The following is a 26,476-nucleotide window of genomic DNA, read 5'->3' as shown; positions in this document are numbered from 1 at the left end:
GACAAACTATACAAACTTCAGTGTAGAAGTAAGGGTTTTCTCAAACTACAAGCCACGGAGTATTGTTTATTTATATTGTTAAAAAAAGATCCCCAATAGCTGTCACCAAAAATGGGACGAGCTAGTCTTCCTGGGCTCCACAAAACAAAACAAAAATCACTTAACAATTAAACATTGTAGACATTATTATATATGTGATTAGAAATCATTCAGAATACGTTATTACATTCATATCTAATACATGAATTCTCACTTTCATACAGTAAATATGTTAATTCACTACTCATTCTAATAATTAAAAGATACTTAACTATTCAGTTCACGTATATTCAGTGGGCAATTATTCCAATAACTGATAAATAACACGATAAATAACTTCCCTTTAAGGCATCTGATTTTGGACATGGTAACATCATCTGACCACCATTAGCTGACCTTGTTACATAAGAGTGAACCTGATCATATCTGACAATTTGCTTTTATAAGAAAACAGGTTGAAAAGAAGAGACAATGTTTATAAAAAATGTTGTAGTATTGCAAGCCAGTCTGTACTCTACCATTAAATAAGAAAAATGACAGTGCATACTGACAGCAGGTTCTTATGGAACAATGTAAAACCAACCTGGCAGCTCTGTTCTGAGCAGTTTGTAATTTCCTTAGTTGATCTTTAGATGCGGAGGACCATACAGGTGAACAATAATCCAGGTGACATAAAATTAACTATTTAGCCACCCGTCCCACAATATTTGTAGGGACATAAGAAAGATTTTCCTCACCATCATCAGCCCTGAAATAAGGACCATACAAGAGTGGAGATTGGAAATTACTGAAAACAATCTCAGGTTACAAACAGAGCTCCCAGGCTGTAGGTGTCTTTGGTTGGGTAAATATACTGAATCAGTTCTCCCTCAGGTTTTAACAGCCTTTCCCTCCACCTCTAGTCTCAAATGCTGCAGAACTCATCTGGCTAAATGCTGTTAATCTCAGATCTCTACATCTCCTGGTTCTTGTTAATCATCCATCCCACTGCTTCAGATGACTCCATCAAACAGCAAACCTCCGTGTTTTCCTCTGGCTGCCATCTACAAAGGTTCTCAGATCACTCCTCCATAGCCCTCCTCAGGAAGTGGTGCCAGCAGAACCCTCTCATTCTGAATACAGCGGAAACTAAGGAGCTGATGATGGACCCACACAGCTTCAGATCCACCTCACTGACACTTCCAGGGAACTCATTTTGGAGGAGCAGTAGTTATAAAGAAAAAAGATACTGGTTGCACAGGTTCATTATCTGAGCAAGACTTATTTGCACCATTTCCTTTTCTGCTCAATATGTGTCTTACAGATGTTGTTAAGGATATTGATGAGTACTTTCAGACTTTAAATCCTGCTCTTGAGGCGTTTCTTTCCAACAATCATCCTAATTTGTCCACCATTCTGTAACCTGACTCCTATTTTCTTCTTGTAACTTCATAATTTCTTATTTTTATCTGGATTTTTCTTTTATATAACTAAATGCATAGTAGTTACTATTTCTGAGGGGCATTTCCTTTCTCTTCTGAGGAACAACTCAATGCGTACTACTGTGTTATTTTAACATTATTTCAGTTTATGTCCCGTTATCCCCCCACTGTGGGACATGGATGTATTTTTACTCACCCGCTCGTTTCCCGCCATAAAAGTTTGTGTATTCTGTACATGTGATGTACCTGTAATAAAATTAAAACACGTAAACGTTAAGAAGAGTACATAAACATAAAGAGGAAACTCAGAAAATCTTCTCATGAAGAGACACATCGAACAAGCTAACGTGTGTTGGCAAGCTAGCTTTTTAGCGCTAGATGAAACGTCTTGTTTATGAAACATTATCATCTTACATTTTGTCCTTTTGGTGCTGTCGCTTCCCCATCTTACTGACTGGATGGTTTTGAGCTAACAAATACGATTAAAAAAGTAAAATTTTATCAATAAAACATACAAGCTATTAGCCTGTCTGTACGTTTCCTGTTTATATTTTTGTTCTTCTTCTGTGGATTTTTTGGGGGCAGTAGCGATCCAATATATCTCAATACTGCCACCCTCTGGTCACACGTTGGCCAATCAGTTACATATTTCTTTAATTATCTTAATATGATTAGTATATGTCAAAAGCACTTTTTTCTTTCATTTCTATTTAACTGAAGTAATATATCTTTACAACTTAGTTACTTAGTAATCAGCAACTTAATGGGTAAAATTTTCCTTTATCTGCTACTGTAACAGGTGGCACTGATTGGCTCCTCAGCGATTGTTAAAGGATGGATGAGGAACAGACGTGGCATGATCAGAACATTTTAACAGAGTTCTGTCATGTTTGTAACTGTGCTCTTGTTGTAAAAATAAAAAATAAAATTTATCATATTTTTGTGGTTTCTCAAATTGAATGCAGGACATTTCTTTGGATGTTTTGGATTTATTCTGGATATTGCAGGTAAGGTTTCTCCATTTATTTGCCAATGTGCTGTTTCTCATTGTGCCCTTTTTGAGTTGAGTTAAACTAATTGTTTGATGGAAGCTGCGCAGAACATGAGAGGAAGGACTTACCTCATCAGAACTTCATCCCCAGAGTATTGAAAACATTTGCCCCTTCCAATTTAAAGACTGATGGCTGTCTTTACCTTAATAGATTCTACATATCATTGTTAATGTTTTTTTTTTCTTCCTTCTACTAAGGATGTTTTTATTATCTATAAGTACACATACACACCATAATGAACAACTGTTTTAACTGAAGAGGAAAGTATTCCCGATGGTTTTAAGATATTTCCACTCTCAGTTTGGTTAAATTAAACTTTCTCTTGAAAGTTATCTGCTCCCTAAACAATTTTGACAGTGCCGAGTTTTTTTTTTTCTTTTTCCAAACTTTCAAAATTCTGGTTGAGCACAACAATCCTGACTACACATAAACAAAAACTCTGCAATACCTTCAAGAATAGCACCAAATTGTTTTTTTGGGGGGATGCACCTTTTATATTTATATATATATATATATATACACATATAACACAATCAAAATATGTAAACACAGCACTAGGATGAATGATGCACTAACTGCCTAAATAACAAAACACAGTAAAGGTTGAATTAATCTGCAAGTTTATTATTTCTTGGCATATCACTGATATTTATGGCTACAAGATAAAGAAGTAATCAAATAATGTAGAAGGGCATCAATGATGAACTCACAGTTGGTAACGTACCGAGGTGTGAAAATTTATTTGCTCACATACAGACTTTTACATTATTTTATTTTTGTCACACTTTAATATTTCAGATAAATAGTTGTAATATTGAACGAAAACGGCCTGAGCATTTACAGAAATTGTATTTCTCAAATTAAAAAAAAATATTCAAACCGGCCAGGCTCACTAGGAAGCACTAAACAGCCCGTCTAAATGTATGTTTCACGCTTGGCTGAGTTGGAGTTGTTCATAACAAGCGATCCGTCTAACACAGTTGGAGTTTAGTAGTCGCCATCTTACTGCAGAATCAAATTGTAAATGTGCCTAAGTTTCTCTTTTAATGACTGGAAATACATTTTTTTTTTTAGATATCATTATTCATGATATCATTTAGTCTTCCAGGTGTTGAAGAAGCAAACCGTCCCAAATCATCCGATTCTCACCGCCATGTTTGGTTGTGACTGTCTCTCCTTAAATGAGGTGTTATCTTTCCAACCCTTTCCAGACTGATCAATGTCAGTAAGTTTTTTCTACAGAGGCTCAGCTCTGAATATATCTGGAGTTCTGCTAATAATTATACCTGGGTCTCATCTAGATTTCCAAAAACATTTAACCAATCTCTTTAAACTAATAATTTAAAATTATCACTTTAGGTTTAAATCGCCTTTTACCCCTTGATGCATAAAATTACAATTTTTTTTTTAGTAACTGAGGTGATCTTTGCCCAGTATTTAAAATTTGTTGCATGAAACATTAGTCACAAAAGAAAAGGTAAAACTGTAACGAGGGCAAACATGTTTTCACACCACAGTATGATGGATAATGTGGAGCAGAAGTTTCATTCAGATCGCCTGTTCTACACATTTTCAGACATGTCAACAAACTGAACATTTATTTTACCCTCTTTCTCACTCCACACACAGAAGGAATGAGGAAATGACTGACAAGATACTTCTGTCAGAAACCGGAATTATATCTTTAACCAAATTCTTGATTTGGTTCATAAAGGGAAAATTGAATACAGGGCAGCAGCACTGCCTGTGTACCTGAGTTACTGCTGGCTTGCATGTCATCAGTAATAGCACTTTGAAGGCTGATAAAAGAAAAACCAGAAGAGTTTGGAACAGTTAGACCCTGCCTTTACACAGGGGAGGAGAATAAAAACAGAAAACTCAACAACATATGAATGTTCTCATCCTTGGCACTTTATCTGTTAGGCAGAATCAAACTCGCACCTGTTAGCTGTCGCTGACAAACACACAGATTTATGACTCAATGAAAAAAAAAAGCAGAACAGAGATGCAATAAACCACGTAAGAAACAAAAATAGAAATAATGAAAAGACAAGAGGTTCAAAAGTCCATGAGTCTGATGGTAGTTGGCTTGCTTGGAAAGTGCAATATGTGGTTTGTTTGTTTGTTTTTTTTTCTTCTTACAGAGCAAAAATGATAAAAGCCAAAACATTTTTAACATAGGTTCTCTGGAGAACAACAGGAGTCTCCATGGGAACGGTAAACGTGGCCGGATGTTTTCGGCTTTTTTTCTTCTTCCAGTTTAATGGGTTTGCTTCGATAAAAACAGTCTTCGAGTGTTTGGGTGGAAAAAAGCACAACAGAAGATCACCGCAGGTCCATCATGCACACAGAGTCATCCGTGATGTTCACATGTCCTGCATCCTGAAAATAAAGAAGCACGTTTAAATTTACACATGAACAGAAAGCAACCACAACAGCATAAAGGATTTTAGTCTCAACCCAAGTTTGTTTATTGCCGTTTTTTTATTTTTTTTATTTCAATGATTCTAAAAGATCTTCATTATTATAAAACTCCAGAAACGACTTTCTGTCCTTTTTCAAAAGCTGCTGCTGGATGAGAAATGTGCAGTGGAGGCCTAGAAGGTCATCGAAACCACATTTCCCAGAATCGCTGATGTTTGTTTCCAGCAGTCATTGGTCAAAAGGTGGAAGACACCCTGAACAGGCAGCCCATCCATCACAGGGCAACATTACAGCAGAGGAAGATGGACACCCATTTAGAGATGATTTAAAGGTTAACCTACAGGGATATTTTTGAAATGGACTTCTGACACGTTTATTGATACCCATTCTTCTCAATACTCAATAAGACAACACTTCCTCTATGTCTGTTTACAATGCTTAAGTATAGAGAGGAATCTTGACAATTTAATCTCTCCTGATCATCCAGTCATGGGTCGGCTTTTAAGTTCCTCAGCTTTCCTCCAAGGTTTTCTACAGGAGTTAGGTCTGGAGGAAACCGTAGAACCGGTAGGAATACTTTCTGTCTTTCTGTGTGGCATTTCATGTTTTTTTTTGTTTTTTTTTCAAAGTCCAAACTACATCCAGATTCCACTTTGATGGGTAAAATTCATCTAATCTTTAGGAACCCAGCCCAACTGTCTGTAGATTTCACTGCTCTTTAAACGACTTTAAAGCATTTCTGTTTTATTTCTAAATGCAAATGTAATCCATTTTATTATTTAAAAAGGCTTCAAATATTCAGTAGCTCTTTGGAATCTTCTCCAAGATATCTACCTTTAATTTTTTTCCTGTTATTCTTTCTTATTTTGTGTGTTTTACTTGTTTGATCTGTTTTTTTTATTATAAGAAAATTTATAAATGATAATATATTTCCTATTTTCAATTTATTTCCTATTTTTTAGTGCTGATAAAAACCAAACAATACGCACACAATTTAGTTGTAGGCTCAGAACTTACATGACACTTGATTGTAAGACCAAAACAAACGGTTTAAATGCTGTGAGCTTTCAAGTATCTTCTCTGAAAAACTAGATAACCACAATTTAAGCATAGTTTTTACCAAAATATTTTATTATCCATTGAAAAGAGGATTTAATATGTAGATATTTTTCAGGGGCGCTGAACGGTGGAACAATGAGTAGCGCTGTTGCATTGCAGCAAGAAGGTTCTGGGTTCAATTCTGTCTTTCTGGAGTTTGCATGTTATCTCCAGGTTCTACTCAGGCTTCCTCCCTCATTCCAAAAACATGACTGTTAGGTTAAATGGATTCTCTAAATTATCCTTAAAGTTGTAGGGAAACAACCGTTGCATCCAACTGTTGCACTTCCGAATTCTTCCGAGTGGTGCAAGACTTTACACGAGTGAATAAAGTGAATGTGATTGGTCGATTATCAAGCAAGCAAGTTTGATTGTGGCTGGTGTCTCGGAAGCATCTTGCTAACCAGTTAGCAACTTAGTGCTAGTTGGTTCCCAATGGGAAATTCCATTGGGACCAAGTTGCACTAAATTGGTGACTTAGAAACGGCACTGTCAAGGAACGCTATGGTCAGAGGAAACATGCAAGAGGAGCAGTTTTGTGTCGAAGGTCCTGGATGAGTCTCCTCCGTCATACATTTTTTATTTATAGGAGGAAAGTGTGGACGAATTGTTGTGGAAGAGGACGACGCCAGGGTGTAAATGATTATTTCTTATTTCAGCATTTGCATATATTAGCTGCTACACATGAATCAAGATGCTATGAGTGAAAAAAATTGATTGGCAGATGACTGTTGATATATGATTGGCCGAATTTAGGTGTACAAGCTGACGTATAACTAACTGGCGAGCATAAAATAACGAAAAAAACCCCCACAGATTTAACAGTTTATTTTTTTTTTTAAACAGAAATTTTTCTAAATTTTGGGACAACATAATCTGATAAAGAGTACATTTATATACATGGTTAAGCCAGAATGATATGACATTTAAACATGATTTCCCTACGACTATAAGTGTGTGTGAGTGTGTGTGCATGGTTGTGTGTCTCTGGGTTTTTCCTGCAACAGACTGGCCTTTCGACAATAGACTGCCAATCCGAATATTAGTGTTTACTTTTCTAACGCATGCTTTTAAATACTCACTGTGAAGAGAGGCGGATCCTTGCTGTGAGGGTGGAACCCCTTCTGTTTACATGAAGAGATCTCGTTCGTTCCTCGATCAGTTAACCTGAAGTAGCCGATCCTGATGCAGAGAAGGAGAGACAAGGTCAGAGGAGGAAAATCTGCAAGCAGCCTGCAGACAGGCGTGTCAGTGCGAGAATGTTTAGGACAGAAGGCATTCTCTAGGAACAAGTTTTCCAACTAACTCATTGAATTTAGGTGAGCAGACAATGGCGATGGCCTCGGGAAGCATGATCTGGTAGGAGCAGTGTGTGTGGAGGTCAACGCTGGATAGGAAGGCTGTCTGTGTGGGATGAGTCTGGGGAAAAAACATTATTAGTATAATTTCAAACTTTAAAAAAATGAGAACATGGCTTCAGAACATTAAAATTACAATCATGACAAACTCAGAATCTTAAATGTATCTAATACCACTTAACTGCATCAAACTCAGTAAATATGTCTATATTTACAGTTTCGACTTAATCCTTCTGCTCACTTTGGAGGGATTTCACCTCACCTCATCACCTGAGACTGAACTGGAATGAATGTAATTTAATCTAAATCTGTTCATACAGGTGCTGGTCATAAAATTAGAATATCATGAAAAAGTAGATTGATTTCAGTAATTCCATTTAAAAAGTGAAACTTGTATATTATATTCATACATTACATACAAACTCATATATTTCAGATGTTTATTTTGTTTAATTTTGATGATTACAAATGACAACAAATGAAAATCTCAAATTCATCATATCAGAAAATTAGAATATTGTGAAAAGGTTCAAAATTGATGGCCCCTGGTGCCACACTCTAATCAGCTAATTAACTCAAACCACCTGCAAAAGCCTTTAAATGGTCTTTCAGTCTAGTTCTATAGGCTACACAATCATGGGGAAGACTGCTGACTTGACAGTTGTCCAAAAGACGACCATCGACACCTTGCACAAGGAGGGCAAGACACAAAAGGTCATCGCTAAAGAGGCTGGCTGTTCACAGAGCTCAGTGGCCAAGCACATTAATAGAGAGGCGAAGGGAAGGAAAAGATGTGGTCGAAAAAAGTGTACAAGCAAGAGAGATAACCGCACCCTGGAGAGGATTGTGAAACAAAACCCATTCAAAAATGTGGGGGAGATTCACAAAGAGTGGACTGCAGCTGGAGTGAGTGCTTCAAGAACCACCACACACAGACGTATGAAAGACATGGGTTTCTGCTGTCGCATTCCTTGTGTCAAGCCACTCTTGAACCACAGACAGCGTCAGAAGCGTCTTGCCTGGGCTAAAGAGAAACAGGACTGGACTGCTGGTGAGTGGTCCAAAGTCATGTTCTCTGATGAAAGTAAATTTTGCATTTCCTTTGGAAATCAAGGTCCCAGAGTCTGGAGGAAAAGAAGAGAGGCACTTCATCCACGTTGCTTGAAGTCCAGTGTAAAGTTTCCACAGTCAGTGATGGTTTGTGGTGCCATGTCATCTGCTGGTGTTGGTCCATTGTGTTTTCTGAGGTCCAGGGTCAACGCAGCCACATACCAGGAAGTTTTAGAGCACTTCATGCTTCCTGCAGCTGACCAACTTTTTGGAGATGCAGATTTCATTTTCCAACAGGACTTGGCACCTGCACACAGTGCCAAAGCTACCAGTACCTGGTTGAAGGACCATTGTATCCCTGTTCTTAATTGGCCAGCAAACTCTCCTGACCTTAACCCCATAGAAAATCTATGGGGTATTGTGAAGAAGAAGATGCAATACACCAGACCCAACAATTCAGAAGAGCTAAAAGCCACTATTAGAGCAACCTGGGCTATCATAACACCTGAGCAGTGCCACAGACTGATCGACTCCATGCCACGCCGCATTGCTGCAGTAATACAGGCCAAAGGAGGCCCAACTAAATACTGAGTGCTGTACATGCTCATACTTTTCATGTTCATACTTTTCAGTTGGCCAACATTTCTATAAATCCTTTGTTTTTATTGGTCTTCAGTAATATTCTAATTTTCTGATATGATGAATTTGAGATTTTCATTTGTTGTCATTTGTAATCATCAAAATTAAACAAAATAAACATCTGAAATATATGAGTTTGTATGTAATGTATGAATATAATATACAAGTTTCACTTTTTAAATGGAATTACTGAAATCAATCTACTTTTTCATGATATTCTAATTTTATGACCAGCACCTGTACAGTTGTAAAAAAAAAAGATTAAACCGCCCCATTTAAAAATATATATTTTAATTCTCCAGGTGATGGAACAACATGAGCAACTGAATGGAGGGACTGAGACCAGATGTTCAGCATCAAGGCAGCTCTCTTCTTTTCTAAAAACATGCCAGGCAATTATAATACATATATTTGGACCAGGAGTTTAAGGTTTTTAAGATTTTAAATAATTAATTCTATATATTTTTAACATGTTAAAAAAATTAACAAAATTAATACAATTTTTTTACATATTTAAGTCTAGTGCGGGAACTTTTGTATTCGCTGTTTCTTGTAGACACGTACATCTGATATAGATATATATATATATACACCGTGTGTGTGTTTGTGTGTGTATACATACAAGTTTGTGCAATTTCTTATCCTGGGCAAATAATAAGGTAAAGAAGACTTATAAAAATGTAAGACAAAACAAAAAAACAGATGAGCTGGAAATGGCTGAACATTTAGAAATCTGATTCTTTTATTTAAAAAGACCTTTTTGAAATCTGTTGTATTAAAGAGGATCAGAGGGAGAGAACTTAAGAAGGCAAGAAAGAAGGGATGAAAGAACAAACTAAAGCAGGAGAAGCAGAAATGGATGAGAACAGGCAATAAGATGGGTAAATGTGTGGATCTATGAATGTAAGGATGGATAGAGCAAACAACAGCTGATCAGACAGGTCTGGATGAATGAAAATGGATGGAGTTTTTTTTTTTCTTTCAATATGTATCTAGATAGTTCCAGGTTATGAGAGTACACAGATCAAAATGCTTTCCATGATTAGATTTGAGATTTTTCAACACCTTTCTCCCATCAGCTTCCTCTGCCTCACCACTGAGAGGACCAGGATGAAAGCTCCCATCAGGAGAACTTGGCAGCTTCAGATGGTATCTAGAAATTCCTGTTTTAAAGAAAAAACTTGAATGGAAGTGGCTTCCTTTTACTCACATGTATCCAACCGAGGGCGATGAGGTCATACTGGTCCTGGATGAGGAAAAGCTCCTCTTCGTTTTCAGTGTCACAGTAGTCTGGCCCACCGCACTGCTTGGGGACGATGACGTGAGTCACAGTAAATGCATTTCTGAGCTGAAACGAACACAAGAGTCCCACGGTCAAATAATATGCAAACGGTTATTCACAGAGTGTAGGTGTGCAAAATAAACATTCAGCAGTACTGTACAGCGTTTTAACAAAGGGAAAACGAGTTTTAGAAAGTAAACAACAGAGCGTGAAGCACTTTAAACAAAAGCAGCCGTACAACCATAAGGAGAAGGCTGAAGAAAGCAGCCCTCTGTAGAAAGAAGTAAAGGGTGTGTCAAAGCCTCTGAAATGTTTCAAATCAGAAACTAACTAGAATGGATTACAACACAAATGTTGAGACGGATCCTCTCAAATCAAAGCATAACAATTTCTTATTGACTGGAATCTCAGACCATGCATATTTTTCCTTCAATGTCACCAATATGCACCATGCTGATCAGTAAAATCCCAATGATATAAAGTGAAGTGGTTATAATAATGAAAAAAAAACAAAAAAAAAACACTTGTCTCATTTATGCTTCTGATTTAGAAATATGATAACAGCCACTTGTCTCATTCTCATCTGATCCCCAGACTAACCAGTTTTCCGCACAGGATCCCACAGGTTTCCACAGCTCGGCTCGTGTTGGCCTCAGCCAGCCTCAGGAAGCTCCGGCACAGCTCAGCAGGAACGGCCAGCTGCCGGAGGGCGTCCACCATCGTATCTGTGGAAACCATGCAAAGGAGGAAGTCGGCAGCTGAATGGAAAAGGAGCTAAGGCTCCTGAGATGCTTGGTGGACGGTGCAAGGTGTTAAACAAGAACTAAAGGAACTCACTGTTGTTTCCTGGGCTGACCAGAGAGCCAGGTTTGAGCGAGCGGTCGAAGCTGGGTAGAGCTGTTGCAGGTGTGCCCGGGGTCGCAATGGGACGAGGATATTGTTGGTCGTTGGCGGCAGACGGATCTCTGGGGCTCAGAGGAGCTGTTGGGGATACCAGCGGCGGGCCCTGGATGCCAGGGATGAGGGGCGTGTCGATGGAGGGCGTGACCGGAGTGGCAAACTCCAGGAGAACTTGCTGTCGTTCCTTTTCGAGCTCCTGGCGGCGGATCATCTCCTCAAAGGCACTGAACTGCTCCTGTTCCCGCTGCCGCCTCTGCATCACGGCTACGCGTTCCCGCTCGGCGTCTAGAGCACGCTGCCTTGACTGCTCCCGCTCCAAAGCCTCCTCCTCTGCTTTCTGCAGATAACAAACACCAAAGCTCAGTAAAAGGTCTGTTCCGACTTTCTACGGCAGTTTGTGAACAAAGAATTGAGTTTGAAGGGAGTCAAAACTAGAAATGCAGTCACAACATTAATGTAACATAATGTAAGGAGAGTGGTTATTTTTGTAGTCTTAATGCGAATCTGTGGAGACAGGACCAACATGGCTTCCACTTACCTTTTTCACAAGATACTGCGCATATTCTTGTTCAAATCTTTTTAAAAGAGCTTGTTTAAGAATCTCTGCTTGAGGAAACGCCACATCTTTGAGTTTCTGTTGAGCAACAATGAGAGATATTTTCTAAATACAGTTATACAAATAATCATATAAAAAGGAAAAAGAAAAAAGAGTGCAGGTACCTTTAGTGTGTCCTTTTTCTCAGGAATGTTTGCCGTCTTGTAATCCCGATGTTTAGGAAGTTTTTCAATAAAAAGCCTTAAAAAAATAAAAAAAAGACAGAAGGTTCTTATGAATGCCTCACATTCTGTTCGTTTCTCCAACAAGTTTTGGGGTTAGGTTTTAAGAAATCAAACTCACGTGATGTATTTGTTGTAGAGCACGAAGGCGTGTTCAATGTTGCCCTCCTCCGTGTAGATGTGGGCCATTCGGATCATCTCCATGCCGGAGCGAAAGTAGCGCCGCGGCGGCATGTCGTCGTTGACCTCTACTGAGCTGCCCTTCTTGGTCAGAGCACGGACTCGCTCCTCCGGCTGCAGACTGACATCGCTGTGATCCGCCATCGCAGCAAACTGCTCAACCTGACAGACTGGAGAAACAGGCCAAATGCTCTACATAATTAAATACTCCATAAAAGCACAGGTTAAAGGCGTATGTATTTAAACCTTGACAAGGAGTGGGGATGTGTCAAATTCAAATGAAATCTTTGCGAAAAAAAGTAAATTAAATACACAAAGTTCCTATTTGCTTTTTATTGCTGAGAAAGGTTTCCTTTTCTGAAATAGTAAAAGCGTCTTTAATGTAAATGTAATTAGATAAGAGGGAAGTCTAACTTTAAAAAACATTCTGTGCTCTTCTGGCAGTGAATGGGAACCCTTTTTAAAAGAGATTGATGTTTTTCTTCCACCTAGTCATCGTGACAGTGTTGTCCAAGTGATAAAATTCTTGCTTATTCATGCAAGTCATTCACAGTTCACACCAGGATCTTTAGTGGAAGTGCTGCTTCATTTACGCCTGAATGCAATAGCAGTATTTTAAATCAGTGCTGTCGTCATGTCGATCTCAATGCAAACAGCGCTGCATGCGGTGACATGACTGAAATACTGGCAGGACATATTTTAGGTCTGATGCACACACATTAGAACTCCGCGAAAGCTGAAAATCATGTGTAGGTAACAATATTGGTAAACAGTGCGAAGAAGACATCAGTACAGATGTTACCTCACCTGTGATTCTTTTACTCTGGGACATTATAAGGGTGAAAACCCTAACAAAACTACAAATATGAACATAAGGAGCTAAGAAGTTTTAGCTTCACCTGGTTTAAATTCTGTAAAAAACATATTCAGGAATCTTTAGCCATCCGTTCATTGAACAAGTAATTGAAAAAAAATAAAGGAAATTTGAATTAGAAGCAAAATAATCAATATTTACAGCCCAACCAAGGGCCTGATCCAAATATTTGTGTGTCTTAAAATGTGTTTAAGAGCAGATCTTAAAAAAAGATGCCGGTATTTCAAGTTTGCAATTCAGCAGACAGCGTGTGCAAGCCGCTTTTATTCAATATACAGATTATATTCTAATGACCAAACCACGCACATTCATGGGTGACGGGTATGGAAATGTGAACATTCACCATGTGCAAAGTAATTTTCCACATTGGAAACTCCAAAGCGGCTGTAGTTTGTCTTTCTTAGTACTTCTGATTGTCAGATACAAATGGACGCGGAAAAATATCTGCCGTCATTGTTGCCACAAAGGAGGCATTGATGCAGTAACAGAGCACGGAGAGAGATTATGTGCAAGTAAATCTATTTAGACTGTCAGAAATGACAATAGTAGCAAAATATTGATAAAGAAAAAAAAGTCTACAGGCTGGCACAGGTTAATTCAGCAGGACACTAGACAAGCTTTATACAATTAAACTCATACTTGGTAGGGATAAAACAATCGGATTAATCAATTATTGAAATAACCGACAACTAATTAAGTAATCAATTAATCATTAACTAGAGCATAGAGACTCTAAAACATGACTGTGGCTGAGCAACCCATGTAGAGCAATGATTATACCAAAATTGTAAAAAAAAAAAAAAAAAGTGATTAAACATTTTACATTTAAGATAAAACATTTTTTTGTCTATCAATATGGTCTACCCAGAACTCCTCAAGTGGAAAATTTTTAATTCACATGGTTTAATTTCATTAAAAGTCTTCTCTAAAGAACCGTTGACTATATGATTATTAATTGATTCATCTAAAAAATAAATGACAGATTAATGGATTTGCAAAATAATCGTTATTAGCAGCCCTGAGACCTGGACGCATCGTCTTCCACTCAGGCAGCAGTCCCACCATAGCCTGATAAACCAGACTAAATGTGAGATTAAATGTGCAATGTAAACTCGCATGCAAAAATGATTTTGGCGCTGGTGGGTGGGGCTAGTTTACTAGGCTAGTCCCACCAGGGAGTTCTTCCAGATGCTCTGGGTGAAACCCGAGGCGCCCCCAGGCCAGCTGAGAGACATAGTCCCTCCAGAGTGTCATTGGCCTCCCCATGGACTACCTCCTGGTGGGACATGGAGACCTCCAAAGGTAGGTGTCCAGGGGCCATCCGACAAAGATGTCAGAGCTACCTCAGCTGACTCCTCTATATGTGGAGAAGCAGCTCTGCTCCAAGCCTCTCCTTGATGACCAAGGTCCTCAGCCTATCTCTAAGGGAGTGCCCAACCAACCTGCTTTTAATTGTGTTCATAGCACATTTAGGCTATGAGGTGCACTATAAATATTATTTAGTATTGCCATTGTGATTTATTTTTCACTAATGGTCAGTATTAACTGCATCTCCATGGCTTTAAACCTCAACTTTCTTTTACAGCCACTCTCAAACTTCCAGTAGAGCACATAATCTGCTTGTTTTAATAGGTGGAACCGAATAAATTTGCGCATCTTAACATAAGCATAGCAATCTTTGTAGATCGGCGTTAATATGCCCACTTCCTGCACATTCTAAAAAAAAAATCCAAGTGCAATTTAGAGCCTTTCTATATTAGAAGATGAGGCCTTGAGTTTATTACAATTGGTTTCTATAACTCCATATTTATAAATGAAAATGGGTAGGGAGGGAGTGTAGACGTTAAGCCGTCACTCTAGAGGCCAAAGTGGTCGCCAAGACTTTGATTCCTGATCTTTGCTGTATGTTTCCCCCTCTTCTTTATAAGACAGTTTTCTGTGTAAATGCATTGACCTTTTTAAAAAAAAAATAGATAAATAAAAACACAAAAAAAATGCATGCTATAGGTGATATTCTTTCAATTATATTAATACATTTATGATTTCAGCAGCAGGCGAGATACCTGAAGCTTTTCTGCTTTGACTAAACACAATAATTATGTAAACATACATAATTATTTTCATTCACAATCATTTTTTTTTAGTTTTCAATGATTGATTTTTAAAATGAATCATTATAACCAAATTAGACTTTGATAATAATAATGTCAGCATCACAATGTCACGTTTATGGACAGTTTCCAAACTTTACCAAAAGGGGGTGAGTGAGGAAACCATTTCATTTCACAGAGGGCCCTTTAAAAACAACAAACTACTTTCCGGTGAATCGTTACAATGATTACTGATGGTTAGACCACACCCCTAGAACACTGACTAAAAATCATTATGTCACGCTCTGAACGGTGAGTGTTTCACAGTTTAGAGTAGCAGCAGGATGCAGCGTAGATGAGGAGCGAGGGAGTGATCAGGTTATGAAGCATTAACAGCGTTCTTTGGAAGTATCTTTTGGTTACACTGCAGTAACATTTATGTCTACAAATAAACTCAATCCACGCATATCTTAAACAAAAATGTATTTACTCTGCAATAAAACAAAGCATAGAGACAATCATCCTGTGGGTCAAATGTATCATTAATAAAACCCAGCTTGCTGAATGGCAGAATTCGTCTCCTCTGGGCTCCTGGCTGTGCTGTCTTTGCTCTTCCTCTTTCTTATTAATAGTGTATAGATTATCTATTTAGGTTAGGCCAGTTTCCTGTGCTGTGAAACACAGTTATACCATTATGTCATTACACAGGTATTACTGTCACAATTTTGAAGCTATGGGCAATTGCAAAGTCATGGAAAAAATGGCTGTCAATAAATCTTCTCAGCAGAGTGAAGAGTTAGATATTCCAGGTAGATTTCTGCTGACTTTTGGTTTATCAAACGTGATGGACCAACACCAGCAGATGGTTCCAAAAGGAACACGAATTTTGTGACTCTCCACACCTTCTCTAGGCTATGGGATCAAATGAATTTTTAAATATTTTCATCTAAAGAGAAAATTTCTACTCTGAGCAGCACTCCAGTCATTTTTTCCCTAAATCTTCCAATCATCTGGTGATGCTAAATAGTTAGAGACGGATTCAAACCTTAGTAAAATCCCGTAAAAAGCTACAGAATTAGATTTTTTCAACAATCAATCCCCTTGAGGCTGCTGTTAGACCTATTACATGTGCATGTTGTATTATCATAATTTTGTCTTCTGTTAAACTTCCAATCAAAATAATAAAAACAGCTTATTAAGCAGAAAGCCTCATTAAGCGTGAGCTTTTATCCTCCCTTGGAGGAATCTATCGAGTCACCGTAATATAGTACTTTTTTAATTAATTACAATTATTCCAATGGTCACATATAATTTTTTTACTGTTGAGAGAAATGGATTTGGGAAGTTTGAATAGTTCAAATCAGAAAACTTCAGCTTATAAAAGAAGAGTTTAATTTTCAGCTTCAATGTTGGACATTGACGTATTGACCTGCACCTGTACATGTGGGTATTATGGGTAACATTAGCTTAAACACAAATATTTTCAGTGAAACAAAAGTATCATCTACTCTCCCATCTTTTGAAACATATCAGAAAACCAAACACCCTTTAAAAAAAACAAATAAAGAAGGAATGAATGCAATGAAGTACTTATACTGTTTTCTTCCAGGACTTAAACACAATTGTTCTGCATGTTTAGCCTACATGATTAATATTGGCTTAATTACATTACAGAAGTTACATTTTAAGTTATCACGATAAGTTAAAAAGGAATCCCTGCTGGGTAAAGAAATCACCAAAAGAGGCCAATGTTATAACCTTGACTGAGGGGATCGTTACTGACTCTTGTACATAAGGAAGTCCACATATATTGCGAGTGAGATCATAGTTGGTCTCAATCTGAACTCAAGCAAATATTTTTTTCAATTACTTCTTTATTCTGAAATATGAACAATCTACATGTTGTGTATATAACATGTTTTTTTAAATAAGGTTAAATATAAAAAAAAAAAAAAGAAAAAAGCCTAGTTAGTAATTCAACTTTCCAGAACAACCTTTCTTCAGCCACATTCACCTCATGTTCACCTCTTTTAAAAACATGCTGGCACAATGACTTATCACAATGGGGGTAATAAAGATATGTTTGACCCAGCAAACACAATCCCTCTATCGATCTGTGTCCCTAAGGAGGAGGGAGTAAATGTTTCCGAAAGGACGACGGGGGTTAGCCTTGCTACCTTAGCTAACGTTAACTTTATTAACGGTTTAACAACAAACTAAAGCCTTGTAGAAAAAAACAGGGCGCGTTTTTCTATTCTTACCTGGACGAACCGAGAAGCGGAACTCCACAGAAACCTACATACAGAAAAATAAATGAACCAGGAAGGCTGTAAAGAATCTCAAATGTGATGGCTACAGTGAGCTTCAACAACAACAGCACTACTGTACCAACTCACTTCCGTAAGTAAAACAACTTCCGCCTACTACGTCATTGGAGGATGTGGAATATGTTTTAAATAGTATAATTTTATTTTTATTGAAATCTCTTTTAAGTTAATGATAGGTAACATATATTAACTAGTTTCATTAATAGCATCATTATATTTTCAGTAAAAAAAAAATCTGTTTAGTTTAACTCCCGTGGTTTTTGTCTACGCATACGTCACCCACAAACCTGGTATTCCACATATCTGCCTGTAAAGATTTTTAAAGGATTGGTGCATGAATCACAGACGTGGCTCGTTGGTCTAGGGGTATGATTCTCGCTTTGGGTGCGAGAGGTCCCGGGTTCAAATCCCGGACGAGCCCACTTTTTTATTTATTTACCACGATGTTCTCTCTCTGTAGCAATCACTGTATGTGTTGTTTCACGGTAAGCACTTGCTTGCTTTGTTGATGTCTTTTAACTGGCAGCTCTCTATTATCTACACTCTATTCATTAGATTTTATTCATTGTGAGACATGTTACGTGATATGTACCGGTATACATGTTTGTTTGTTTTCTTACATATTTTAACCCTTAGATTGATATTTTTACTAACTAAAATTGAGGTGAAGCAAGAAGCAATGAATTTTTGAGTATGGGAGGGAGACTGTTATAGTAGTAAGGCTACTCAAGACTTCTCAAAGTAAGCAAGGGTGGAAAAAAAGAGTTTCAGGTCATTTACGACAGAAGGATAACTGTTTTAGCAAAAGCTACTTTTTACTAGATACGGATTGGAGATAATAATAAAAAAATAAGAAAAACAAATTAATTAAAGATTTGCCTGGATATGTATTGGCAAAAAATAAACCGGACAGGATTTAAGATTTGCATATCCAGGCAAAGGTAATGTTAGAGAAGCAGAGGTACGATGGATTGAAAACTTATAGAGGAGGGTCAGTGGTGTAAAAAAAAGGTAAAAAACTAACTTTTCACAATGCAAATACTGACAAAATGAAATAAAATAGAAATAGATTTGTTGTAGTGAAATTCAAGTGTGACAGTGCCAAACCAAGAAAGAAATTAAATATTCGTAAATGGGGAAAGAACAATAAATAAACAAAGAAAATTTCTAATGCAAAACACAAAAAACTAATATAATGTGATTGTGTTCCTAGATAGATCTTCATATAACTAATTATGTGGCAGAATTTTGAATTAGCAAACATACAACCATCCGTGGAAGGGAGTGATAACCCCAAATAAGTTTTTCTGGTTCAGCCCACTTCTTCTGAGAATTATTATTATTATTATTATTTTTTTTTTTGTGAAATCTCAAAGGAAAAAATGTTAACAAGGATCTCACTTTCAAAAGTGCTAAAGAATTCTAAAGGATCTGGATATTACAAGAAACACAGCTTGAAACAGTGTTTACAGCCTTTTTCTGGTTAGTGCCAATTTCCAATTTACTTTTAGATTGGATTTCCAGATTGCCTTTTTATTATTTTATTATTTTTTTATCTGGGAAAACTCTGCTTCCAAGCATAAATTGTCTGTGTTTGGATCTAAACTTCTGTGATCGCACGATCACAGAAGTTTAGATCACCCTCACCCTCACCCTCCACCGTTCACTCAGCGTACTAGATCGTACAAACCACTCTGCTGTGCACGGAACCCCTGCCCTGATCAGAATCCCCCCCACCCACCCACCCGAAGTGGACTGCATCTTCAAGAATTATAACAATTATCTTTATTAAAGTAAACATTCTCTTCAACCACAGCCCAAATCACTAATGAGCATTCTCCTCCAGATCCAAAGCTCAATCTTCAAGCTCTGTGTCCATTTCCCGGATGTCCGATTATTGTTCATCTTTTGTAAATAAACTTTTTAAGCTTTTCTCCTAACTCCCGAGTGTGTTTTGCATGTGGGCCTAATCTATATGCAACATCTTGACAGGGACTATATACAATGACAGACCAAAACATGCAAATATAGCTCAGTTTATTGCACAGGTGGCATGTTGTCCTCATCATGAAATATGAAGAAATCCCCAGAGTTGACCTTTTCACCAATAATTCTCAAATGCTTCTACCTTCCTAGGTTTTGGAGCATTTTACACTCCTCTGTGGAAATGATTGAAACACTTTTTGCGACATAAAATAATCAAACTTATAATTTTTATTTATTTATATAAAAAAGACAGCGAATATTCATGAACATCTATATGTAAATTGCCAGAATTAGCCTGAAGATTACTTAACATCAGTAGTCCCTGGCAAATCAATAACAATAGAATACAATACATTGGAACATAAACTACACTCCATATGATACATTTTCAATTATGAAAATACAGTATTTTTTGAGAATCAAACAATGACGGAAGTGCAGAATTTTTGTACCGTATATTTTTTTTATACTTTTTTGAACAGTGATTCTATGGTTCTCGAGGTTTTCAAATTAGAAATATCCTGTTCAGGGCTGAGAAACTAGTCTATGCATTTGTTACTTCAAGGATGGATTATTGTAATTCTTTATAATAAGGAAGTCCACAAACTGTAGTTAAAAGCCTTCATCTGATCTAAAATGCTGCAGTCAAAGTTCTGATGAAAATTAAAATGAAGATCATATCTCTCTTATCTCAGCTTCTCTTCATTGACTTCCTGTTAAAACAAGAATAGAATTTAAAACCCTTCTTCTCACATATAAAGCCTTAAATGGCCAAGCTCCATCTTTTATCAGAGATATGATTGTTCCTTATGTTCCTAACAGAGCACTTCGCTCTCAATCTGCAGGTTTACTAGTGGTTCCTAGAATTTCTAAAAGTAGAATGGGAGGCAGATCTTTCAGTTATCAGGCTCCTCTCCTGTGGAACCAACTACCAGTTTTCAGAGGTGTCAAGTAACGAAGTATAAATTCAATATAGTATTCAAAATGCGAAAAAATAATGCAAAGAAGAACAATTTTAGCATATTTTCTGCCATTAGACTGCTGAATGTTATGTAAAATGGGTTATTTCATTGTATTTTATTATATTTATCATATTTTATTATAAAAAAATGTAATGTTAGAACTGTAAATATACAGTCAAATGTTCATATCACTGTTTTTATGTATTTTTTACTGTTTTCAAGTCTATGGAGGACCAACTCTGCCATATCTAAAAATAAATACAAAAATAAATAAATGCTTAATAGATAAATAAGCATTCAATGAATTGCCCCCAAAAATACAATAAAAAAAATAAATGTAGGTAGAAATTAGATTATACAGTGAAACATAAATGTATGCACAGGGCCGCCTTTTACAGCTGCTTTTTGTATCTCTGCTTCTGTCTCCTTGAACCCCAGTCGGCCTCAGCAGATGGCCGCTCACACTGAGCCTGGTTTTGCTCGAGGTTTCTTCCTGTTAAAAGGGAGTTTTTCCTCTCCACTGTCACTACAAGCATGCTTAATGTGAGGGATTGCATTCCAGCCACTGAGTCGATGCAATCAACTGGTTTTCCTTAGATAGAAAACTTTGAATCAATTTGATTGGATGATCTGGTGAATTGTAAAGAACTTTGAGATGACATGTGTTGTAAATTGGCCCTATATAAATAAACTGAATTGAATTGAATATATCTCTTTTAATTAGTTTCTTTATTTCTCTCTAAGACGCAAGCCCCCTCATTTACATAATGAGGTAGACATGCATACAAAAATGTAAAAACGACAGGCAGAAATAAATAGTGTTGAAGAAATAAAGAGGGTAAAAAAAGATAGGAAGAATTAAACAGACAAAAATATTACATCATGCACATAAATAAATACTTTAAAAAATAAGTAATAAATAAGTTGAAGATTGTAACGGACAATAAATAAATAAGGTAGTTATTACAAAGGAGAATAAATAAAGAAGCTAACTAAAAGAGATATATACATGTATGTCTCACTGTATAATTTAATTTCTACCTACATTTATTTGTTTATTGTATTTTTGGGGGAAATTAATTGAATGTTTATTTATCAATTGAGAATTTATTCATTTCTGTATTTATTTTAGATAATGCAGAGTTGGTCCTCCATACTAGGCTGCACTTTAAAAAATGAAAAATGTCTAGAGAGCTTAACGAAATATCTTTTTGTTTACACTTGTGTATACAAAATGATAAAATAAATCTGTCTAAGTCTAGCAGGATTTTCTGACCCTGGTTTGTCTGAAGTTTTTGTAGTGCTTCTTTTCAACCACTTGGGGGCGACATAACCAGCTTTCAATTCCACCGGCAGAGAACAATCGACGTCACCACGGAAGCTGAACCGAGCAGCACACATCCTCCAGTAGCTGCTGTTTGGTCTGTTTGAAACAAAGGTCAGCAGTCAGAGGGAGGGAGAGAGAGACGGAAAGCAGCAGCGTCAGGCTGTTAGTGAATGGAAGCGAACGAGGCTTTTTTTTTTCTAACGTAACTGTGGATGTTTGGCCTGTCAGAGCCGGGGGGACGCTGCGGTAGAGTGGAGTTGACGTCAAAGCCTGACACCATCACAGGGTAAGCTAACAATCACCGGAGCTAATGAAGAAGAACAGGAGCTAGTGGTCCTGACCCGAGCTTATTACTAGTTAATTACGTTTTAATTACATGCTAACCAGAGAAGAATACAATAATTACGTAACGAAGAAATACAAGACTGTTGGTTAACTAAAGGAGTAAGCCTAACGGGCATCGTTAGTTCTATTGATGCTATTCTCATTATTTTGCTGTGATGATGAAGGAAGTCAGTTACTCTGAAAGTTTGTGCCTGCTCACATTTAAAATATCACACACATATCTTCCAGTCACTCTATTAAAGCATTAGGTGAGAAATATAGAAACAAAAACAGAAATGTTAAACAGAGGAGAATAACAATCCACTTATTTTCTCTTAAGAATGACTGACATTCGCTTTATTTTTTGCTATAAGTTCAAATGGTCTGTTTTAAAGAAAAAAATGTTACAGGCAAAAGATCAGATGGTGGAAGGGTTTGTAAAAAAAGTCAAAATAGAATGCCACGTTATCAAGGGAAGACATTAAATTAGAAATTGAAAACAACAACAACAAAGTAATGTATTTGGGGAATAAAAGAAAACAAAACAGTCTAAAACACTTCTCTGTGAATCTAAACAGTACAGAATAACATTCGCATGTATGTTTAAAACACCACTAACTTTGAGATTAAATGCATTCAAACTCTGCATGCCGGTAATATATTTGGCTAAATGAATAAGCTATGGTGATACCTCTTTGTGTGGGAAAATAAAATGAGCAAAAAAGGCTTCAGTGATGCTTTAACGCACCCAAGAATTGGGCCTCCTTTAGCAGATGCCCTGCTGTGACCCTGACCTTAGATGACATTGGTGTCACTTAAGCAACCAGGTTGTTTTTTGACTCCCCTCTTCAAAGTCTGCCACTTGTGTTCAATTCAATTCAGTTTATTTATATAGCACCAATTCACAACATATGTCATCTCAAGGCACTTTACAGTTCACCAGATCATACAGTCAAACTGAATTAAAGTTTTCTATCTAAGGAAAACCAGTTGATTGCATCGACTCATTGACTCAAATGCAATCCCTCACATGAAGCGTGCTTGTAGCAACAGTGGAGAGGAAAAACTCCCTTTTAACAGGAAGAAACCTCCAGCAGAACCAGGCTCAGTGTTGTGTTTGTGTACCTAATATAATCCATCAGCAGTATTTCCTGTTCAACCACTTACTAATAAAAGGAAGTGGTTGGACTGCCACCAGTTCACAAAACACTCTAGTGCTGTCACCTTCATCCGGGTTGTGTTCTGTGAAATATTTTGCTGATGGCTTGGTATAGAATGAGGCCTAAGGTGGAATGTTTAGAGAAAAGGAAAAGAAAGTCCCCTGCAGGGCCAATGTAGTTAGGAGGGAGAGTTCGACGTCTTCTGTTAAAGTTGACAATGAGTGATGGAGCGCTCTTGGCACTCTGTAGGATTATAAACTTGGGCAAAATAACACTGTTCTCTCAGCGCTGTCAAGCTGTGGAAATGAGTCAGTGCTGCGTGGCAGGTAGATGATGATGATATGATGATGTCAGCTACCTTAATAGAAAACTGAAATGGATTGTTAAAAGAAAGAGCTAAACATTCTCAGTACACTATACTTTTGTTTTTCAAAACTTTATTTAGATAATCACAACTGACATGCTGATATAAAAACAAGGTATTTTTTAATTACTAATAAAAATATGACAAATATTTTTTATGTATGTATTTATAGTTGATAAATTGAATAAACAGGTAAAACTATTGAAATATAGCAAATCAAAATGATTCCTAAGCGATAAGATTAAGGTGCGACTCAGTGGTGCTGGGTTCAAATTCCAGCCTTTGGCAGGTTCTTTGTCTGCATGTGTTTGGTCTCACCAGGTGCTCAGTCTTCCTCCCACGGACTGTTGCGTTAGTTGGTCCTCTCCTCTAAAGTGCCCTAAGGTGTATGTGTTCATGGTTGCTTGCTCTGTGTTGTTTCTGTGTGTCGGGCTGTGCAAGGCTAAGCAAGTATAAATAATGGGTTTCTGATAACAGGAAAATAAATAGAAAATCTTGTTTTTATGTTTCTGTCCTGAGAATGAGGGTCAAATCATTTTGGTGGTTCATGTACATCTCTTATTGGGTTTTTTCACACTTGTAAACATGAACCATAATCCTAGCAAACACAGTTTGAATTTATAGTTTTAATATTAATTAGGAATTAAACAATTACTCATGATTATGGCTGGGTATTTTCGCCAAAGTCCTGAATCAATTCGATTTTGATTCACATTTTTTCATTCATCGATTAATTTGGATTCGATCAGTTTTTACAATAATGAAAGTGGTTCAACTGTGGTTCCAAATACCCTTTTAATTTGTATTTTTTCCTGTCACATTAAACACAAAGTGCAAACTTGTAAATCAGACAGTTTAAACATGAGATGTGAACAAAACTGTCTCAAAAGTGCAAACTTGTTTGTGAAAAGTGAAAAAGTAAAGCCTCACTCGAGCAAGCAGATGTGACACAGCAGACATGCATGAGCTGCATTATCTTCACTTCACAAACCATATTTGCAGCGTTGTCTGTAACAACTACAGGGTGTTTGCTGGTCAGCCCCCATTTGTTAATGTCTTCAGTCTACCTATTGGCTATATTTTCAGGTGTATGGCTTAATGTAATCTTGAGTTCATATTTCCTGCTCATTTGAATGTGAACGTCATGCGCGTCACTATAAAAGGAATCAATCTCATTTCATAGACATCGATTTTGCAAAAATGTAAAGGAATCGATTCAAAATCGATTAAATTGATTTTTTTACCCAGCCCTACTCATGATTAATTGATTATTGAAAAAATCATCAACCTGTTAAATAATTTATATTCCAGATTTAATAATAATCTGGAATATAAGAACTGTAAAATGTGCATTTAAGCTGATAGAGCGACCCACATTGGGCTCAGAATGAAATATGTAAACATTTTGCATTTAAGATTAAAATAATTTTCCTCTGTCAATATGCTCTTTCCAGAACTCCTCAAGTGGAAACCTTTTAGTTTCCTCTGGTTTAATTTAGCAAAAAAAAAAAAAAAAACTCTCCTTTAAGGAATCTTTGGCTATCCGATTATTAATAGGTGAATTGAAAAAATTATCAACAGATAAATCAATTTGCTAAATAATCATTAGTTGCAGCCCTATTATTAATCATGATAGAGGTTTTTCAGATTTTTTTCTGGACTGTTAAGTTAGTATTTTAATGTCTTACTTTAACTTCCATGATTTTGAAGCTCATACATGTTGCTTTCCTCTTAAAGCATCATTTTAAACACCTGACATAGCCTCTTTAAAGCCATACATTACTGCTTGGCTGTATTAAAGTAGCTCAAGATTTGGTTAAGGTGCAGGGGTACATGTTAGTGCTTATTCTGTGGCTTCCAGTACCTGGGTGCTCTGATATCAGAGTCCTTCCTTTAAACCATTAATTTTAAGTTGGACAGGAGTTAGCTGTTTGCCCAGGATGAGTGGAGGACGTCAACAATGAGCTCGGTGAACCGACATCATGCCCACAACCATCTCTCTCTCAGCTAATGACAGGCTTTGCAGGTGGGATGGGCTTAGAAATGAGGGAACAATAATGATAGGTTTCAGGTTTAGGTTGATGAATCAGTTTGTAGCTCAGACTGGTGTCCCCCCTAGCTGCATATAAAGCTGAATGTGAAGCCTTCAGAGGATAAGTTGTGATCGGTTTGCTGGAGAAGACTTCCACGGGGTATGAGGGAGCTCATGAGGAGGTGCTGACTTTCCTGTTTCCATGCTTTAAAGGTATAGTAAGATGATAAGGAATATTATTATGGATGCAACAGACCGGCTTCCTTTGGCTTTCTTTGACATCTAAGATTAGGACTTTGATTTCTATAAGAATTATATGACAGAGAAACATTTATCTACAAAGTTTGTTTAGTTAAAAAAAGATTTTGAGCATAAAAAAAGATGGTTAAGCCCCCACTGTTACTTTAAGTTTAAGCTTTAATGTCTTTATTGATCAGGTTGAAAATTAATTGGTTAATGTATTAGAGTCGGCCTGTCTAATACTGCTTGATTATGAGAAAATAATCATATTTAAGGCATTTTTTGTCAATATAAGAATCACATTTATTTGACATGTAAGTTTGGATCATGCTTCATTTTTTTTTACATCTATAAAAAGTTGCTAAAAAAATCTATGATTTTGAAACATTCAACCAATTCTGATGTTGGCAGTTGTTTGGATATGAAAATAAATTTGAGATACAAACTTATTTAGAAACACAAAAAGTGTGAGTTTGCAGCTTTAAATGTCTCTAATAAACATGAGAGAAACATCAGCTTTCAGGGTCCATTGAGAGAAAACAGCTAATTGTTAAATTATGTATATTTATT

General features: G+C 36.9%; 3 protein-coding genes and 1 non-coding gene across 6 annotated transcripts in view; 2 read left to right on the top strand and 2 right to left on the bottom strand.

Moving 5' to 3' along the window:
* The window catches only part of ppil2 (peptidylprolyl isomerase (cyclophilin)-like 2), a 54,784-nt gene extending 52,749 nt beyond the window's left edge, over positions 1 to 2,035 (bottom strand). Inside the window, exons 1-2 of the mRNA XM_038273020.1 lie at positions 1,875 to 2,035; positions 1,657 to 1,706 (exon numbers count right to left, since the gene is read on the bottom strand). Coding sequence (XP_038128948.1) covers positions 1,657 to 1,706; positions 1,875 to 1,906 — 82 coding nt within the window. The 5' untranslated portion in view covers positions 1,907 to 2,035. The remainder of the gene's footprint in view (positions 1 to 1,656; positions 1,707 to 1,874) is intronic.
* Positions 2,036 to 3,115: 1,080 nt separating this feature from the next.
* LOC119775122 (STAM-binding protein-like A) lies at positions 3,116 to 17,580 on the bottom strand. The gene is made up of 10 exons (XM_038273019.1): positions 17,446 to 17,580; positions 12,162 to 12,390; positions 11,984 to 12,059; positions 11,802 to 11,897; positions 11,201 to 11,600; positions 10,964 to 11,088; positions 10,292 to 10,429; positions 7,341 to 7,453; positions 7,117 to 7,216; positions 3,116 to 4,894 (listed from the first exon to the last, which is right to left on the bottom strand). The coding sequence occupies exons 2-10, from the start codon at positions 12,362 to 12,364 to the stop codon at positions 4,838 to 4,840; spliced, it is 1,308 nt and encodes a 435-aa protein (XP_038128947.1). The 5' UTR covers positions 12,365 to 12,390; positions 17,446 to 17,580; the 3' UTR covers positions 3,116 to 4,837.
* Positions 17,581 to 17,860: 280 nt separating this feature from the next.
* Positions 17,861 to 17,932, top strand: trnap-ugg. The gene has a single exon. It is a non-coding gene; the product is annotated as a tRNA-Pro (tRNA).
* Positions 17,933 to 22,057: 4,125 nt separating this feature from the next.
* Positions 22,058 to 26,476, top strand: part of slc39a14 (solute carrier family 39 member 14) — a 34,975-nt gene continuing 30,556 nt past the window's right edge. The window contains exon 1 of one of the 3 annotated variants that reach the window (XM_038273016.1): positions 22,058 to 22,072. The gene's annotated coding sequence lies outside the window, so the exon portion shown is untranslated. Of the gene's footprint in view, positions 22,073 to 25,729; positions 25,880 to 26,476 lie in introns of those variants that run through there. The other 2 variants (XM_038273017.1, XM_038273015.1) reach the window with 2 other exon arrangements.

The sequence above is a fragment of the Cyprinodon tularosa genome, unplaced genomic scaffold, assembly GCF_016077235.1.
Source record: "Cyprinodon tularosa strain WSP-4 unplaced genomic scaffold, ASM1607723v1 ctg850, whole genome shotgun sequence".
In the NCBI taxonomy this organism is placed as follows: domain Eukaryota; kingdom Metazoa; phylum Chordata; class Actinopteri; order Cyprinodontiformes; family Cyprinodontidae; genus Cyprinodon; species Cyprinodon tularosa.
The sequence above is the reverse complement of the archived record's forward strand: the minus strand, read 5'-3'. Positions and strand labels throughout refer to the sequence as shown.